At 43.9% G+C, this 19247-nt stretch overlaps 1 protein-coding gene across 1 annotated transcript in view; it reads left to right on the top strand.

Annotated features, from left to right (window-relative positions):
- SEMA3D (semaphorin 3D) overlaps nucleotides 1-19247 on the top strand; it is a 366628-nt gene that overhangs the window by 197940 nt on the left and 149441 nt on the right. The window contains exon 9 of the mRNA XM_078674186.1: nucleotides 18426-18540. Coding sequence (XP_078530312.1) covers nucleotides 18426-18540 — 115 coding nt within the window. The remainder of the gene's footprint in view (nucleotides 1-18425; nucleotides 18541-19247) is intronic.

The raw sequence follows: 19247 nt of genomic DNA, 5'->3' as shown, positions 1-19247 counted from the left end.
TTACTACTTCATTTTCCTATCTCAAAGCTTAATCTAAGGAGCATCTGACCCAGCATGAGGTATTTTGGGTTCAGGGTATTATTTAGCATGATGTTGCCAGATTTCACTTTTAGAGAATGCAGAAGAGCAAGGAGGCCCTCACACCTCAGTATTTGGCCAGCTCCTCAATGTGCTTATGCTCAGACGCCACCTCACAAGACCCCCTAACCCTACTGTGTCTGTCTCAAAGTCATGCAGGCTCTCATGGTCTTACCCCTTAAGGTTTCATGCCTCTGCAGTGCTTGTATATAGGTAATCAAATTGTGGAAGGAGGTGGGCCTGCAGTAGTAATTTATATTATCAATGGTTGCCTGATTCGCTCTTTCTTGAAGCAAATATAATTAATAAGTCAAGTCAAGTCAAAAAAGCTTTATTTCGACCATATGGCAATAAAAGCACATACAAAAAGACAATACAATACATTTTGGATAAAAAGAAAAAACATTAAAATATGTCATCATAGAATTTGTGTACATTAATGCTATATTAGAAAATGGTACATATCTAATTTGTGCAAAATGTTCTAATTCATTCTTGAATGTGCTCCCTCACAGCAGCACTCAATACTAAACTTGGATGCAAGACAATGATCAATAAAAGATATATATTCTATCTTGAGTGCGGGAGGGGTTAATGTGACGCATATTAAAACAAATAACCAATTCATTAATATATAAAACTCCTGTCAGTTGTTAAAAAAGCTTTTGACTTTATCTAATGGGAATATATAACAATGGTAAAAAGCTGCGTTAAAACAAGTAGGGTGCTACCTTGTAAAAAAGAACCTGGAGGCAGAGAAGTTGCAGTAACAATAATCATACACTGGATATGTGTAAACATGGCACAGCAGCGTGTAAGTAGGATGCTGGGGACTAGAACTTTCCTGAAATATTTTTTTTTTTAAAATAACTTTACGAATGCACCACATCGAGTAAAGGAACCTAGAAATGACGAACACGATAAGTGTGTCAGTTTCGTATTAGAGGAGCCTGTACACCTCTATATAGTGTCTGATCCCCATGTTTCTGCACAGTGGTAGCACCCACTTAGACCGTGGCCTTCCATATACGGGGCAAAAGAAAAGGACATGCAGTTCGGTTTCTTCAACTTGGTCACACCCTGGGCAATCAAGTTTGAGGGCTCCCTGCCAATTGTTAGTAAATGCTCGAAGTGGGAGCACCCCGTGTCTAAATTGTACAAAACGTTTCTTTGCCAAAAGTAGTTGGATGTGATCTAGTGCCGATTCCAACCTATATTGTTGCTTGATATCCAGAAACCTGGAGGTCAAGCTGCTTGGTTTGGTCCCCTGCCATATTAAGGCCAGTTTGTGTTCTCTATGGGAGTCGAATAGTGCTTTTCTGGAGATAGTGGGACAGGTCTCTTCTGGTGTGGTCCACATATTTGCCCTCCCTAGTGCTTGGCAAGAATTCCGGATATAAACTGGCCAGGGGAGTTTCGCTGCACCTAGAAGGCTTGTAACAATATTCAACTCCTCTTTATAGTCAGTTAGTTCAGGTGTATTTCACAGGCGACGCCAGTATAGGAGGGGTCTAGAGGAGACTACATCTGCTATAGGGACAATCCCTAAATCCATCCTGAGCGTTGTTAAAGGGGTACTCATAGGGAGGCCCAGCAATTACCTAAGGAATAGGTTCTCTGGCATGGATAGGGAAGTTGTTGGGCAATGGCCCCATAATTCTGCCCCGTGCAGTGAAGCTCCCCTAGCCTGCGTTTTGTAGATATCTGCTGCTGGACCTATCACTTTGTACAATTTTTATAGACTTTCAAGAAGCACCTTTATCCAAATCACTAGTACAAATAGGTAAAATAATGCCATTTATAAGATAAAAAAATAATATTCAAGTTCAAGTTCAAGTTCGGGCATTTGTATACCGCGCTACTCACCCAGAGGGTCTCAAGGCGCTAGGGGTAGGGGATCATTAGGGGAAGGGGAACATTATTTGTCGAATAGCCAGGTTTTAAGTTCTTTTCTGAAGGAGGTGTGGTTCTGAGTAAGGCGGAGGTGGGTGGGGAGTGAGTTACAAGTCTTGGCAGCCAGGAAGGAGAAGGATCTGCCAACCATGGTGGATTTTCGGATGCGCGGGACTGCGGCGAGGGCTTGGTTGTACGGTCTTAGTTGGCGGGTGGGTTTGTAGAAGGACAGTCGAGTGTTGAGGCATTCGGGTCCTAGATTGTAGAGGGCTTTGTGTGCGTGGGTGAGAAGGCGGAAAGTAATTCTTTTGTTGACGGGAAGCCAGTGGAGGTCTTTTAGATGTCCGGTGATGTGATCTTGGCGAGGGATGTCTAATATGAGTCTCGCTGATGCGTTTTGAACGCGCTGGAGTTTTTTCTGTAATTTTGTTGCGATTCCGGCGTATAGTGTGTTACCATAGTCCAGTCGACTCGTGACCAGTGCGTGGGTGACAGTCTTTCTTGTTTCGAGGGGGATCCAGCGGAAGATCTTTTTGAGAATGCGAAGTATGTTAAAGCAGGAGGACGAGACTGCGTTGACTTGTCTCGACATCGAGAGGGAGGAGTCTAGGATGAAGCCAAGGTTACGTGCATGGTCTGTGGGTGTGGGTGCTGTGCTTAGAGCGGAAGGCCACCAAGAGTCGTCCCAAGCTGAGGGGGAAGATCCTAGGATGAGCACCTCCGTTTTGTCTGAGTTGAGTTTTAGGCAGCTATGTTTCATCCATTCGGCTACTTCTTTCATGCCTTCGTGAAGATTGGTTTTGGCGGTGTTGGGGTCTTTGGTGAGGGAAAGGATTAACTGGGTGTCGTCGGCGTAAGAGATGATGTTGAGGTCGTGTTGACGCGCGATGGAGGCGAAAGGGCTCATGTAGACGTTGAAGAGGGTGGGACTGAGTGAGGAACCCTGAGGTACGCCGCAGATGACATCGGTGGCCTCTGAGTGGAATGGGGGAAGTCGGACTCTTTGAGTTCTCCCAGCGAGGAATGAGATGATCCAGTCCAAGGCTTTTCCTTGTATACCGATGTTGCTGAGGCGATGTATAAGGGTGCTGTGGCAGACTGTGTCGAAAGCGGCGGATAGGTCGAGTAGTATGAGGGCCACTGTTTCTCCGTTGTCCAGGAGTGTTCGGATGTCGTCGGTCGCTGCAATGAGGGCGGTTTCGGTGCTGTGTTTGGCTCGAAACCCGGATTGAGATGGATCAAGGGAGTTGTTGGATTCAAGGAAGGCGGCGAGCTGGCTGTTGACGGCTTTCTCGATGACTTTGGCCGGGAATGGGAGGAGGGATATGGGTCGGTAGTTTTTAAGTTCAGAGGGGTCTGCTGTGGTTTTTTTCAGAAGGGCGCTGAGTTCGGCGTGTTTCCAGCTTTCTGGAAAGGTGGCAGAGTTGAACGAGCAGTTGATGACATCACGGAGATGGGGTGCGATGATGGAGTCAGCTTTGTTGAAGATGTGGTGGGGGCAGGGGTCGGTAGGCGAGCCAGAGTGGATTGAGTTCATGAGGCGAATGGTGTCTTCAATGGTGATTAGGTTCCAGGCGTTGAGGTTGTTAGTTGGCGGAGTGGGATCTGAGGGGGGTGGGGAGGGTTGATCGGTGGGAGTATTCTCGAAGCTGTTGTGGATGTCGGCAATTTTGTTGTAGAAGAAGGAGGATAACGAATCGCAGAGGTCTTGGGAAGGAGTGATGTCGTTAGATGCTGCGGTGGGGTTGGTGAATTCTTTGATGATGTTGATATTGTGAACATGAGCAAGTAAATTGAATCACATAAACCCATAATTACACTACAGGTCACAAAAGTTACTTTTTAAGTTTAAGCAATACATTTTTTCTGGTAAATATGCAAATACACTAGAATAAATAAAAGGGATAACCATGAAGCATATAATCATAATATTAGATATGAAATATGAAGTAGGAAAGGGAAGGGGAAGAAATGACAATCATATACCGTCAAGCAAAAACTAAAAATTGTATGACAACATTAATAAAAACAAGTAGCAATATTGGTAAATATATTAGACGTATATAAACAAATATGAAAGATTCAAGGAGGTTTTGGAACTTCTTTAATTCGAGCATTACGTGAATATGTCTTGTTACAAAAGTAACTTTCAGTACATGTGATGTCATCTATCCAGAGTTACATTTTGCAGGTAACATTTGAATTGGCTGTTCTCGGATGAAACCGCTGTGCCTTGTTCTCCTCGGCACCGTCTGCCTGAACCCGTATGCGTGCCACCTCTTGAATCCTGGTTCTGTGCCTTGCCATTGCTTTGCCCTCCAGCAGTTCCGTCTATTCGTGCCAGGATTGCACTTAAGATGGTCTTTTGAATAACTTGCTTGGGGGTGCAAATTTATAGCCACATTTTTTAGATATCATTCTCAGTTTGAAGGTTTATTTAGTCTGGTATGGGGTAGCATTTGCAAAATGTAATGGATAGCTGCAAGATGTTTGCATTATGCGAATGGTTAAGTGCTTCTACATGCGTAGCATGAAACTGTTCCATTTTTTCGATACATTTTGCTTGGACATGCTTCCAAACGAGAAAGCACAACAGACATTTTTCATTTGTGACAAGATTTCTTTTTTCAAGTGAGAAATGTGTCAACTTGTGAATAACCTAAAACAGTCTCACTCAGTCCAGCTTTCCTATAATTAACTTGAGCACTTTACTGCAAAATTTGAGCATTAATGTCCGGACATGCATTGTAAATAAACTACATTGAAAAGTTGTTAGTTTGCACTTTGCAGATAGCCCATCATTTATTTTCATTGTTTTAGATTGTATTTTTAGATGTGCAGTATTTCCCTTTCTATGCTCCTAGGCAAGTCTCATGAACTCTGCCAAAAAGTTAACTGTTCTTATTTCTAATGCGAAGAATATTTTAATAATTACTTGTTTTAAATGACTCAACCTTGAGATTGGTATCATAAGTAAACAGATGCGACGAACAAAGAGATATCTAGTTTAATTTGAGATTTTTTTAAAGCACACCTACACTCTCTTGTGCATGCAGGTGCTTTGAGTCAAGGAGGAAATGAAAAATGAAGAAAAAAGAATAACAATGAGTAACTAATCAATTTTAAGTATTTCGACCTCGATAGTAGGACTTTATATTGCATGGATGCCAGAAAGGAAAAAACCTGGACTTCCTTTCTGCTCCTGCTCATTCATGGGATTTCAGGCAGAATCTGTTCAGGGAAATTTAGAGTTGGGAGAGTAAATTGACTATCTTTGCTGAGGATACAGGTTCTATGCCACTTATAGTGTGATGCTTTATGTTTGTGGATTTGGATGCATGTCTTAGAGACATCGAAAACCAAATAGCCCTTCATCAGAAGTATACTGGGAATAACATCTGTGCTCAGCCAGAAGCTTAGCTGAACTGTTTTGTATTAGCTGAAAAAGTGGACGAGATTCTTTAGTGGAACTGTGAGGTCCTCTATTCAGATCTTGAGTGCGCATGGGAGAGGTAACATGATAGGATTTAGATGCATGTCTTAGAGACATCGAAAACCAAATAGGCCCTTCATCAGAAGCATACTGGGAATAACATCTGTGCTCAGCCGAAAGCTTAGCTGAACTGTTTTGTATTAGCTGAAAAAGTGGACGAGATTCTTTAGTGGGACTGTGAGGTCCTCTATTCGGACCTAGAGTGCGCATGGGAGAAGTAACATGATAAATCTTCCACAATATCTTCACCTGGAAAAAACCCTACTGAACTAAGGCAGATATACAAGAACACAATGAAAGGGAAGAATCGTATATGTAATCCTAGTTATTTACTATATAGTCTCACTTTGGGCATGCATCTAACTCTCATGGCCAAAATGCAGATTTCCATTGGTCCTGCTGTCCATCGAGAGATGTCACCTCAGGTTTACCTAAGTTCAGCTTGACCCGGTGACTGCTCATCTAGTTCGGGATTCCACAATACACTTGTGACATATCTCAGTTATTATCCACAGACAACCTTCCACCTGTGTGCATATTAGTGTAGCCTTAAAATTAGATAAAGCAAGCAAGTGTCTCACCATCTACAGTCAAACGCCTGGGAGACTGTGAGGAAGACCATCATTCATGGAATCTGCTGGATCAGATATTTTTAGATCTCGTCTGTCAGATAGCTTTTAGCTGTCTATATGCAAAAATCTTTTGTGGAGTGCATCTGTGCACTTAGCACCGTCCAGTGCTTAGCATTGGTTTACTTTACTGTCATACTGATATGCTTGCTTCTTATTTGATGGCTTAGGGATGTCCTTCCCATGGAGTATAGCTCCTTTACCATACTTTTGATTGGCTCATTTGTGTTCCTTTAATGCTCAAATTTAAATAACACCTTTCTTCTTTTTTAGGTTTCGAAACCTGGCGAGGGGCGAAGCCCCTCCCAGATCGAAATCTATTGTTTTCAATAGTGAGGTTAGGACAGCCTCTGTTTCCAATTGGCTAGCTCCATAAATGGAGACTAGCCATTGGGAGACAGAGGCTGTCAATCGCGCTTTCTCACGAAAACGCGATTCGGGGGCGTTTCTGGTGCTTTTTTTAAGCCCCGCCCCTTTGTCCCGGGCCGCGCTGCGATTGGCTGCCGGCCCGGGACACCCCCGTGATGTCATTCCCCGGGCCGCGCTGTGACTGGCTGGCCGGCCCGGGACCTGACTTGTTTGTGCTCGTCACCAGTAGATTGCGGACAGAGCCGTGTTTTGAAGGTCCCCATTTGAAATATTTTCGCTTCTGTTTCATTTGTTAAGGGGTTCCCCTGTAGTAGCTTCCTTACAGTAACTATTTCGCTTGCTCACATGTCGCGAAACGACCTGTTGCTCTGTTCCAGTCCCTCCCCCTCCCTCCGTCCGCAGCTCTCCTTAGTCCCGCTACCCCCCCTCCCTCCGCCCGCAGCTCTCCTTAGTCCCGCTCCCCCGCCCGCAGCTCTCCGCTCTCCTTAGTCCCGCTCCCCCCCCCCGCCCGCAGCTCTCCTTAGTCCCGCTTCCCCGCCCGCAGCTCTCCGCTCTCCTTAGTCCCGCTCCCCCCCCCGCCCGCAGCTCTCCTTAGTCCCGCTCCCCCCCCCCTCCCCCCACCCGCAGCTCTCCTTAGTCCCGCTCCCCCCTCCCTCCGCCCGCACAACCCTACCAAGGCCAGACTTACTGCCCCTCTGTCTTGTATAAATGTTTTGTGGTCGGATCGATTAAATTGATGCGGTCAGTTAATGCGAAAAATTCCAGTATCTCACCTACACAAATGTAAACTTAATGTTGATTCATCTTCTGAAGGAATCCGGTAGATTCGGAAGTCAGTCACAGAACAGTTACAGCTGATCCTAAGAACTTGAGAACGAACCAGGGCTGTACGGTGCTCACTATAAAGGCCTGCTCGATCCCTAGCACCAGCCCGCATGCTTTGTTGTCCCTAGTTTCTGGTGTACTGACAGCCACGTTTAAACCCCACGGCCATACATGTGAGCTCCCAGACGAAGGTAGGCCGAGTGAAAGGTGCGGGAAGGATTGGTGGTGATGCAGCACGTGAGCAGGACTGCCTCTCACGCGCGTGAGTGCGTTTCCAATGTGTCCCTGTGTCCCATTAGCAGCAGGCTGCGACATTGAACTGAATAGTGTGTTTGCTTTTCCAGTGTTGTCATGGATCTATGATTTTATGATAACGGCCATCTTTATAACACAAATCAAGTTGCCTCCTGGCACAGGGACGCTGTCGCCCGTCCTTGTGGCATTCGCCCTGTCAGCCTCAGAATGATTAGAGGGTATCCCATTGTGCGGCTTGCATGTCAAACACAGATCAAAGCAGTGAACTCTGCACTCATTGAGCTATCTTACCAGCTGTGATGATGCATTGACTAACCATGAATGGCTACATGCAGAACACTAGTTAGGTTCAAATGCGCTTTCTGTCCTTGGGAGAAACTGAATGACAGATTAGGCGTTTGATTGCACGTGATCTGATAAACTACGATGCCTGCTCAAACACTGTTCACCAACATCTCTGTGCCGCATTTTTATTGGATGCGATAATTACCGGCCTGGTAATGCACACTGTCTGTGCAGGGTGGGAGCTACCAGTCAGACCAGGAGTGCCACCTCTACAGAACGAGAAACCGACCCCTTTCTAGGCCTATTTTAACAGGCGCACTCACGAGCAACGGCCTTGAGATTTTTTTTTTTACCTTTTTCATAGCATGGCATTGTCCGCATTGACTGCCTCATGAACTGTTAGCCCCACAGACTTTTATCAGGGTTGTTTGCAGGGCTTTAAACGGGCCGGGTCCTGCAGGTGCTCAACACCCGGCAGTTCAACAAAGCAGGTGCTGAGACCGGTCCCTATCGGGCACTCCATTTTTGCCCTCCCCTTCAGGGTGAAAAAATAATCTTAACTCTGCAGCAGTAGTACCACCCTTCACTGCCTTTTTATGTAACTTCAAAGAGACTCGTTATAGTACTTTCATTCTCATCATTTCAGAATTGAAGCATTTTTAGTATGCTATTAAAGCCATAGTTGTTGCTTATTTATTTTATGCAACTACAACCGTTGACAAATCCAATAGTCCCAGCTTGTTGTAGGTATAATGTTACTTGTTGTGTTATTTATCTGGTTGTAATGCCTAAAGCAGCAGAATACCAGTCGGGCAACACACTAGGCTAAACGCAGAATTTCAATTTAAGTGTTTTTAAGCCACGCCCCCAACTACATCGGCCACACCCCTTTGAGTTTTTTATCCTACTTAAAGCCCTGGTTGTTTGGACTTACTTTTTAGAGTTCGCCTCGTCGAAAGCTGCGCCGTGCAGGGCTCTGGGGTTCCTGCTGGCTGAACCCTGGCGGGGCGAAAGGGACCAGCCCGGCAAACCTTCAATACGAAACCTCCTTACCCACCCTGCAGTTTGCATTCCTAGCAGGGTATATAGCGCCCATTTAAGTTAAATGATAACATACCAAACAAAACTCGAGCATCACTTTTGTCGCAGCAAAAAAGAGAACAGCAGTGGCATTTGGCATCTTTTTAAATCCCGAAAGCAGGAGGTCTGTCACAAACGTGTGGGTGTGGGGGGGGGGGGCTGTGTGTGGGTGTGTGTGTGTGGGGGGGCTCTCTGTGGGTGTGTATGTGTGGCATTTGCGAGAGATTAAGCTATTGGCATTGTAAATGACCGTGCCATTTATTTATCTGTTTTCAAAACCAACACATAAATAAAAATGTTGTCATTTACAATGCCAATAGCTCAAACTTTTGCAAATGCGAAACCGTTGCATTGTAAATGCTTGTTTTTGTAAAGCACTCCATGAAACTCCATATGTTTTTTACTCTCAACCCTTGCTGCGAACCCCACATCAAACACATACCTCCTTCATTACTTCCCCTGTATATGCCCTTCCATTTCATCGCTATCCCTTGCTTTCATTCCGTATTAATTTTATGGAACTTTTTGAGGGCCCAGCTGTTGCCATTTGCTGTCAGACCCGAACAAGAAACTTCAGGCATCTCTGTTGCCCCCTTGTTATTTAATCTTTGACCAATATGATTTAAAAGACATGGGGAGTGTAAGCCGGATATCGTAACCACCTGCAACACTGGTATAGATAGTAGCGGTACCTTGTCAGCTCTTTAAACCTTGCAAGGCATAATTTGTTTATTTCTAATCCAAACTGTGCACCTTGGTGATGACCCTGCGCTTAGCAGTGAAGGCTGTAACATAGAACTAGCCACTGAAAATCAAGCAAGAAGAAATACGAGCACAATTTAAAAACAAAAAAAACTTATTTAAAAGTTGGGCATCTTTGCTTAAAGGATTTTCTTCTACTTTTTAAGCAGATTGCTGTCTTTCTACATTCGTAAATCTCACTAAGGTACACCTGAAAATCCACAATAGATGTATATTTCTAAGAGTACTGATGATCGCATAAACCTCGAGTAAGGCAGATGCATAGAAGATTTTGAACAGTGAAGTCCCTTTACTCAAAGAAAGATGAAACGTGGAAAATAGTTGTATCCATTGGAGATTCCTTTCTCAAGCAACCCACCAATTTTGGGGATATTTTCTCCCATTGCAAACCCGAGTACAGATTTACACCTGCGCATGACAGGCGGAAATCTCTGACTGTGCTCAGGGTGAGTATGTGCTTGTTAGAAATTAGTTAATGTCTGAAAACTCACGAGTCCATGGGGTTTCTCTGAGTTAGGCAGACTTTCCCATGTAATGCCCTCATTTCTCCCATGCTAGCGAATTGTCCACTTGTAATGCTACAATGTAAAAGTCATTAATTTGTAAGATTATTGCTAATTGCAATTCTGCATAAAAAAATTAAGTGAAGTTTAATATTATGTGTGAGGATATATATTTACCAGTACGAATTCACATTTTGGGAACTAAAAACATGAATTTACACAAGTAAATTGACCCCTATCTCCTTGGAGCCCTTAATGTTTATTTTTTCATTCTTTTTTCAACTTAGACAAAATAATTTCCTCAATGGAGTGTTCCCTTTAATCTTCAAGAAAAATTGAGTTGTTCCCTGCTCACTACCAGTTACACCAGTGCGTTACACAGGTGCAAGCGGACATGCAAATATCCACTCGCCTAATGTTGTGTGGATATTCCGTTAATTTTACATAGGCACCCTCTCATCACTACAGTTTTTCCACTCTGAACCCCAAACTTGCAACAGTGGAAAATCTGTCCCTCTGGTCGACTTCGACCTTCGTAAATGTACTTTATAATTCTAATATTCCACTTATTATATTTATGTGAAACTGGAATTTTTAACTCATAATTATAAGGACTTAGGGGCAGATTTATGTTAACTGGCGCATCCCCAGGGATGCGCCAGTTAATGTGCGCCACAGTGCGCCACTGCTCCGCCACCCATGGTGCGCCGCATTTACAATGCGGCGCACCATGGTGCAAGGCAGTGAAGATGCGTGACGCATCTCTCGGCGTACGGGTGGCGCATTGCAGGAGTCATGTCGCAAGTGCGACATGACTCCTGCAATGCACAGGGGCCACCTCTTCAATGCATGGTGCGTCACCCTTACGCCTGCTTCAAGCAGGCGAAAGGAATTGACGTAGAAAGTGGAGATTTCACTCAGCCACATTTAAGAGGCGTTCCTGCACAGGAACGCCCCCCCTGCGCAGGAACGCCTCCTTATGGCGCAGGGCTTTCCAACGTGACGCATCTCCTAGATGCGTCACGTTGTAAATAGGGTGCATGGTTTGCGCCGCCGTTGCGTCACATTAAGTGATGCAATTGCGACACAAAGAGGCGCAAGGGCCTCATAAATCTGCCCCTTACATTGTGCACTTGGGGGCAGATTTACAATAACTGGCGCATCCCCAGGGATGCGCCAGTTATTGTGCGCCGCAACTCCGCCACCCATGGTGCGCCGCATTTACAATGCGGCACACCATGGGGCAAAAACGGCACAGATGCGTGACGCATCTGTGCCGTAAAGGCGGCGCATTGCTGGAGTTGCGTCGCAAGCGAGACGCAGCTCCAGCAATGCTCTGGGGGGCCCTATCCGTCCAATGATGCTTTAAGCAGGCGCAGGGTTTTGACGCAGCATTGGCCTAAAAGTGCCTGCGTGAAATCTTGTAGATTTCACGCAGGCACTTTTGCGAGGCGCACCTGCCCCGGAATGCCCACCCTGCGCCGGAACGCCCACAGGTGGCGCAGGGCTTTACAACGTGACGCATCTGCCTAGATGCGTCACGTTGTAAATGGGTCGCAGGGATGCGCAATGTTTACGCCGCTGTTGCAACGGCGGCGTAAACGTGGCGCAAGTCCGACATAAATCTGCCCCTAGGTTTACTCTGAGGTATTCAAAGACCTTTGTGTTTCAGGCGTAACATGTTTGACCATGCTGAGTAATTCAGATTAATCAATGGAGGTTCGGATGCTCCAACAATAGCACTGTTTCAGCCCTTCGGAATGTAGATTGATTGCTAAGTGTTTATTTTGTTTCCCTTGAATCTTTGTGGCAGAGACTGAAAGGTCATTCAGACAGAGTTCACGGAAGATACACAAAGTTTGTTTAATGTCACAAGAGGGACATTCTGTTTTTAAGTACAATTGTAATTCGTTTAAGCAAAGCAAACATGAAAAGATTTGTGTGTGGATGTAGTATATGAATCTGATTACTTTTCCTCGTTATTCTAATGATTCATATATTATTATATAATTCACGTTTTACTTAAAGTACAAATATGAAAAAAACACGTATTTAAATGTTCTTAAGGGAATGTGACCTGAGGTGGCAATTAGGTGTAAGCCACACGAAGGCAAACATCTGGGGTGACCCTGCAGAGAGTGCCAGAACCAATAACCTATGACAACAAACTTACAGAAATGTAATTCTACCCATTACGTTTTATTGAATGAAAGGCAGAAGGGCAGAAATTCAAATAAATATTCTATTAATGATGCATAGCAGACAAGTCTAGTTATCACCATCAAAAACAAGCAGATGCATTCTTTGTAAATTCAAGGGTTTCACTTGTGAGACAATTACTCGATTGTAAAACGATTGAATCCAGTACAGATTGTCTGGATGAGATGCCTATTTTGACAATTTTTAATTTTAATATACCAAATTCATGCTAAATTACAATAATTGGGGATACTCAAATGATCTTCACTATATTCAAGGCACTGGCAATAATGTATTTGTGGCTTGTTGATGACTCGCCATTTTGGCAAAGCCTTTTAGTTATTCATGTAGCTTCTACCTCTCAGAAAATACTGCAAGATTACATGAATTCTGGCATGGCCTTCTGCAGCCTAGAGTACAATGTATATGCCTATGCACATCCAACAAAGCCCCGATATGCCAACAAATGTAGCTGTTGCAGTACCCAACAACACATACTATCTCCACTAAAGAATTCTACAACATAGTGCCTTTGAAATCACACTTATAAGCTGCTTTTCCCTACTAAAAATGCTAGGAACCTCCTGATGACCTCATGTGCACAATAAGGTAGCCACTGCATATAAAGAGCATTCAATTCAAGAGCGCTCTACATATCACCAAAATACATCTTAGAAACACTCAGATAGTTCAAGATAGAAAACACTTTAGTGCCTCTGAGGAATCTACAACCCATCACCCAATCCAGAAAAAAATACAGACAAATCTTTCAGCACTCCCACAGATAGATCATACACAACAAGGATACCCAAAGACATAAAACAACTCACTGTACTACTAAGCTGCTGCAGCAAAATCTTTTTCTGCAAGGTCAACCCTGATTTTGCACCCTTTTCTGGATCCTATTTGTGCTGGCTTCTGGACTCTGTTTACGTTACCACAGCTAAACAGTAGTAAAGTGTCTGTGCTTTCACTCAAAAATATGTGCTATACATTTAAACTCTCTTGTTGCCCTATCTAACTTCCCTATGAGTCCTTTGTAAATAGTGCCTTAAGCCCACCTAGGGCATGGAATGTTAAATGGCATATGAGAGCTGCAGTGTGTACGTACACCACTGCTTCAGCTAAGCTGCATTTAAAATGCACTACAGTAAAATAAATGTCAGATATAAATTCCTTTGCCATGTAGAAAAGGCCTATTTATTACATATATAAGTAAGTCATCCCATACAGTGTCTTGTAAGCCCACAGGGCATAGTGCAAATAATGAAAAACAGGGCACACTACATAATTAAATTACTGTACCCTCACAAGTGAAATATTACCTGAAAGATATGTCACTTTGTAGGCCTGGCCTTTCACTAATAGGCCTTGGTGAGATTACACTTTGTATTTTTTATCTTTGTTTTGGAAAGGGCTAAAAATTGCTTCAAATGTATTACCTGCTTATTTTTTAAATCTGACTTAATGATGAGATCGGAGTTTTGATAACTTAAGCAGAAAAGTAGCTTTGTAAAAATGTACTTTATGATGCCTGAGCCATAACTGGCTTAAAACCAGTTCTTGCACTCATCACACCTACAAACCTGGAATACACATCCTTTGCTGCAAGAATTCACTGCTCTTACTTAGAGGACAGTGGCTTGCCTCTGGGCCCAAGAAAGGCCAATGGGAGTTACCTGCTGACCAGTTAGCTGGGAGTAACTATCTAGGAGTGGGCACAAACAGTTGACAAAAGGGCGGCTTTAGCACTACCTTGACTAAGAGATGGCAACATGGTCTTCTATACATCCTCCAGACCAGCCTAGAAAGTTAGGCTCCAGCCACAGTAGTAGGGAAAACCAGTTTAGACCCTAGCAAGCAAGTGATGGTGAAGAAGCTAAAGACAGGCCTTTGTGCTGACTGCTGGTTCTCTCCACCCTGAAACAGGGGCTACTGGATTATTTTACAGTCATTGTTAGACCTGGCACCATTGGTGTGGGTCTCCCTTCTATTTTTTGCTCTGTTGCCTTCTGTGTTTGTGCTGTGTGTTGGACTCCGTTTTGCTGGTCTAGATGTTCAGGGCACTTTGTCACTGCTGTTCAGTGCCAAAGTGCAAGTGCTCCCTTTGTAAATTGTTGTTATGAATTAGTGATTCCATGATTGGCATATGTGATTTACTTGTCAGATCCTAGTATAGTGCAGTGTGTATTCCCAGGGCCTGTAAATCAAATGCTGTTAGTGGGTTGCAGCACTGATTGTGCCACCCACAGAAGCAGCCTGTAAAATGTAACTCTGGCCTGCCATTGCAGAGCCTGTGTGAAGTTTGGGACTGCCATGTCGACTTGGCAAGTGCACACACTTGCCAGTCCCTAAATCTTCCCTTTTCTTCATGTTAGTCACCCCTAAGGTAGGCCCATAGTACCCCTGTGGGAAGGGAGCAATTGTATGTAAAAGGTAGGACATGACCTGGTGTGAGTAGCATGTCCTGATAGTGAAATACTGCCAATTTCGTTTTTCACTATTGCAAGGCTACCTGTTCCCATTGGACCGAATGGGGAGTTTGTTTATAACATCTTATAAACATAACTGGCCCAAGGAACAAGGTAGAAAAATAAAATTTAGTATGCCTTCACTCAGAATGTTAAAGTGCATCGTTTAGTGACAGTGACTTTTTCATTCTGTGTTTGAGAATACCACTTTTAGAAAGATGGTATTTTCTTGCCTAACCATCCAGTGTGCCTCTGCTAGGTTTGTGTATTGCATGCCTGGCTTTTGGATGAAAGGGCTTGGAGAGGGGCTGTGGCTCCAGAAGTCTGATGAGTGAGGTCTGGGCTGAATGGACCTGGGCAGCATTTAGAGTAGGGGAGGAGATTTCCTTTTCACCTGAAAGGGACTGGTCTGCCTTCAACAATGCTGTCTCCACCCCCTGCCAGGAAGCTGCACCAGTAAGGACAGAACTAGTTTTGGCCACGTACAGACATTCTCTGCCTTCAGAGAACAAAGGATTTTGGTGGATAAAAAGAGGGGCCCAAACTCCAGACTTTTAGATCACTTCTGGGAAATCAGGAGAAACATTTGCCAAGGGGAAGAGCTGTGGAGGAAGACAGTCCCTGTGCTGTTTGCTGTCTGGGGTTGGCCTGCAGTGGCTGCTTGCTGCCAAGGAAATGTGAAAAAGGACTTTGCTGTTTGCTTTGTCATCTGCTTGAGGAAAAGATCTCCAAGGGCTTAAAACTGAACTTGCCTCCTGTTCTGAAGTCGCAGGGACACAAAGACTTCATCCCTTCTGTCTCTCTGCATCTGTAACTACTGTTTCAGCTGCCACAGAAGGAAATTGCAACACCAACTCCGGTGAGTGATGCCGTAACCTGTACCGAAGCCGCGGGCAACGCTCATGAAGAGCACAACGTGCCGTCCCGACTTGCACCGTAGGCCCGATGCCCGCTGATGCTGTGCAGCATCGACTCTGATGCCACCAACGAGGCCGCTGCCTGCACCGGAGCCGAGGACACCACCCGTGATGTCCATGACTCACCATCCCGACTCGCACCGTAGCCCTAACTTCACTGACGCGGTGCTTCATCAACGCGGAGCCGATCCTCAACGTGAGTGACTCCCGAACCCATTGACATCGCATCGTCGTAAGGAACCGACGCCTCGCCGCCATCCATGATATCACCTCCTAGACACAGGATGGAACCTACGTCTCACCTCCCCTGTGCTGCAGTAAGGAACAGAGGCATCACCTCCCCTGGGGTCTTCAGGAACTGACGCCGCAGGAGCCAATGAAGCATCACCTCCCTGACGCTGTGCACTATCTTTGCTTTCATCAATTCGAAGGTACTGTTCTTTGTGGGTCTGCTTGACTCCGGGCCCGGCGCCGCACACCTCGCGGTCGGTGCTGCTATTTGCGATTCTCATCTGTCATGACGTAATAAATCCAGGTGGAGTTATATGTTGCTAGAAGCTTTATTTGAGTAAATAACCTATTTTTAAGGATATCTTGATAACTGTGTTGTGGATTTCTGTCATTTGGTCTTATGTTGGTTTAGATAAAGATTGTTTATTTTTCTAAACTGGTTTGGTGTCCATTTGTAGTGTTTTCACTGTATTACTGTATGTGTTCACAAATGTTTTACACACTGCCTCTGAGATAAGCCTGTCTGCTCGTGCCAAGCTAACAAGGGGGTGAGCAGGGGTTACTTTAGAAGTGTATCCCCCTTACCCTGACTAAAAGCAAGGGTTCCTATTTGGATAAAGGTACCTCCTCTGCCAACTAGAGACCCCTATTTCTAACAGTAAGGTAGAGAGCAAGTGCCAGAAAAAGAGGTGGGGGTGCATAACAATGGTTAGAATTTGGCAGTAGAGGTTCTCCAATCACTGGCTAATGCACAGGATACATCTGACACCTCAGCCACCACCTCATCCTCAGAACTTTCCTGAAGCTGGAAAAACTCCATCAGAAGAAGAAGGCCCTACTGGATGAAATATCCTGACTTGCACTACTGGCTCCTGCTGGAAGAAGGGCTCACACAACGACTAATGAATCTCTAAATTCTGCTGGCACCCATGGTCTGTAACTGCTATTCAAGGGTCAGTGGTTGTGTTTACCATTGTCAGGGACAAATGAAATCAGAAAGACTTCAGTCTCCAAAAGTCTTCAGCTGACGAGAGAAGACTAGACCTGGCAGGAAACGTGGTTGTAGAGGGACTTAGCACCCAGAAGACTGGAGGTAAGTGCTGCAAGACTGACCAGAAAAGTCAATTTCCAGCAGCTGGAGACTATGTCTAAAGGCAACCCTTTGACTGGGACGTCCTGCTGAGAGTCTTGCCCTTTGCTCAATCACAGTGAGCCTGAAATTGCGACTAGGCACCAGTCCACAGCTAACTGTTTGTTTTCCATAGTGCTCAACTTCTTCTTGGTGCTTTAGCATAAACACGTTGTTACTGCTTGAACATAGCACACACTTATCTGAGAGTACCTGCTGCTAGTGCCATACCTACCAGCTGTAGAGCTGAGATTCCCTCAAAACTGTGTTTTGACTTAACCAGAGTAGGTTAATCAAGTTGACAGGAGGGTCACCCTCCCAAATTAATTACCACATTTTATGTCAGCTACACAAACCAATTCTTAACTCAGACAACCATGTTTCAACAAAAAGGCTGAATCAATTGATAGTGTTTCCAGATCTGTACACAAGAGCATCTGGAAACAGAATTCACTGGAATCCTCTAACAATGGTAGTTAACTCTATACATGTGTGAATAACTTAAAGTAAACATAGATATAGATGGACTATTGAATTATTGAACGCAAGTTTGTTCTCTCCCTTCCATGCTGGAGAAACCTTCAAGATGGCATTGTTGTCTTTTATTTAAAAGTAATAATTCCGTTCTATTGCTTTTGTTAACTAATGATGCATGACCCTCTTTAATTTTGTCTAACACCAGCAATGTTAGATATGAATGTCTGTCCTAAAACAGATTAATCCAAAAACAATAAATAACTACCTACACCCTAAACACTGAATTGGGCAGGCATCAGTATTCCTCATTTTGCGTAACTCTGTCTGTTTTGATGGCAAAAAGCCATTCAATGCAGTAGTTACACCGACAAAAAGAATGCTTCTAATAGAAAAATAACATTGTACTCTGACCATTTAAATGCCTTTACGTGTTTCCTCAGAATGTATTTCTATCATGAATGGGTGTTACTAATCATATTCATCATAAGGTTTCATTAGAAATCTGCCGAAAAGTTAACAAATGTTGGCAAAATACATATGTTATCCAACTGCACTTTTACAAATTGCTACCATAGAACTGTGTAACTATCGGTCATGAAAGAATGATTTTAAGTAAATCAATTTTATATTTTCTTGTATTTTTCTAAAATATGGTGCCATAAAATATTATGCCTTGAATTTCACCTGCACGTGTGTTGAATACATAGCATAGTAAAAAGGGTGCACAATTAATATAAACTTTTTAGCATTTTTGTAAGATAGTAAATGTATAAAACAGTTGTAGTACGGTCACTTTTTTTCTAAATAGTATTTATTGATGTCATTTCAGAATGATGCAGGAGGCCAACGCAGTTTAATCAATAAATGGACAACGTTTCTTAAAGCAAGACTGGTTTGCTCAATCCCGGGTTCTGATGGGGGTGATACATATTTTGATGAATTGCGTAAGTTTGATTTCTCAATTGCTTTTTTAAAGAGCTAAGAGGCATATTATCAAGAACGGCGTTAAAAATTATTGCCGGTTTAGCGGCAGAAAACTGCAGCTAAACCAACAATAATGGGCTTGATAATATGCCCTTGAGGATTCCAATAGAAGTCCATGTTCTGGTGTGAACATGGGCTTCTATTGGTAATCTCCAGGGCATATTATCATGCCCATTATCGCCACTTTAGCAGCAGTTTTCTGCCGCTAAACCGGCGATAATTTTAACGCCGTTCTTGATAATATGCCCCAAAGCTGTGCATTATTTTTAGTCTCAGTCATAAAACTTTGTAACATTATGGGGCATATTAACAAGAACGGTGTTACAATTATCGCTGCGTTGGCGACAGGAAACTGCCGCTAAAGCGGCGGTAATGGGCGTGATAAAATGCCCTTGTGAATTCCAATAGAAGCCCATGTTCACACCAGAACATGGGCTTCTATGGGAATTCACAAGGGCATATTATCAAGCCCATTATCGCCGATTTAGCGGCAGTTTCCTGCCGCTAATACAGCTATAATTGTAACGTCCTTCTTGATAATATGCCCCTATGTTCTTTGTGCCATTATTAATATGGAATTGCTAATTTATAAGGAGCAGTAACTGGTTAGTTAAGAACTCATTTTAAGTACAGCCGAGTTTTCGACTCTCTCCAAACCCCACTGCAG

Source organism: Lissotriton helveticus, chromosome 1_1, assembly GCF_964261635.1.
Source record: "Lissotriton helveticus chromosome 1_1, aLisHel1.1, whole genome shotgun sequence".
Classification (NCBI taxonomy): domain Eukaryota; kingdom Metazoa; phylum Chordata; class Amphibia; order Caudata; family Salamandridae; genus Lissotriton; species Lissotriton helveticus.
This window is presented reverse-complemented; position numbering and strand designations above follow the sequence as displayed.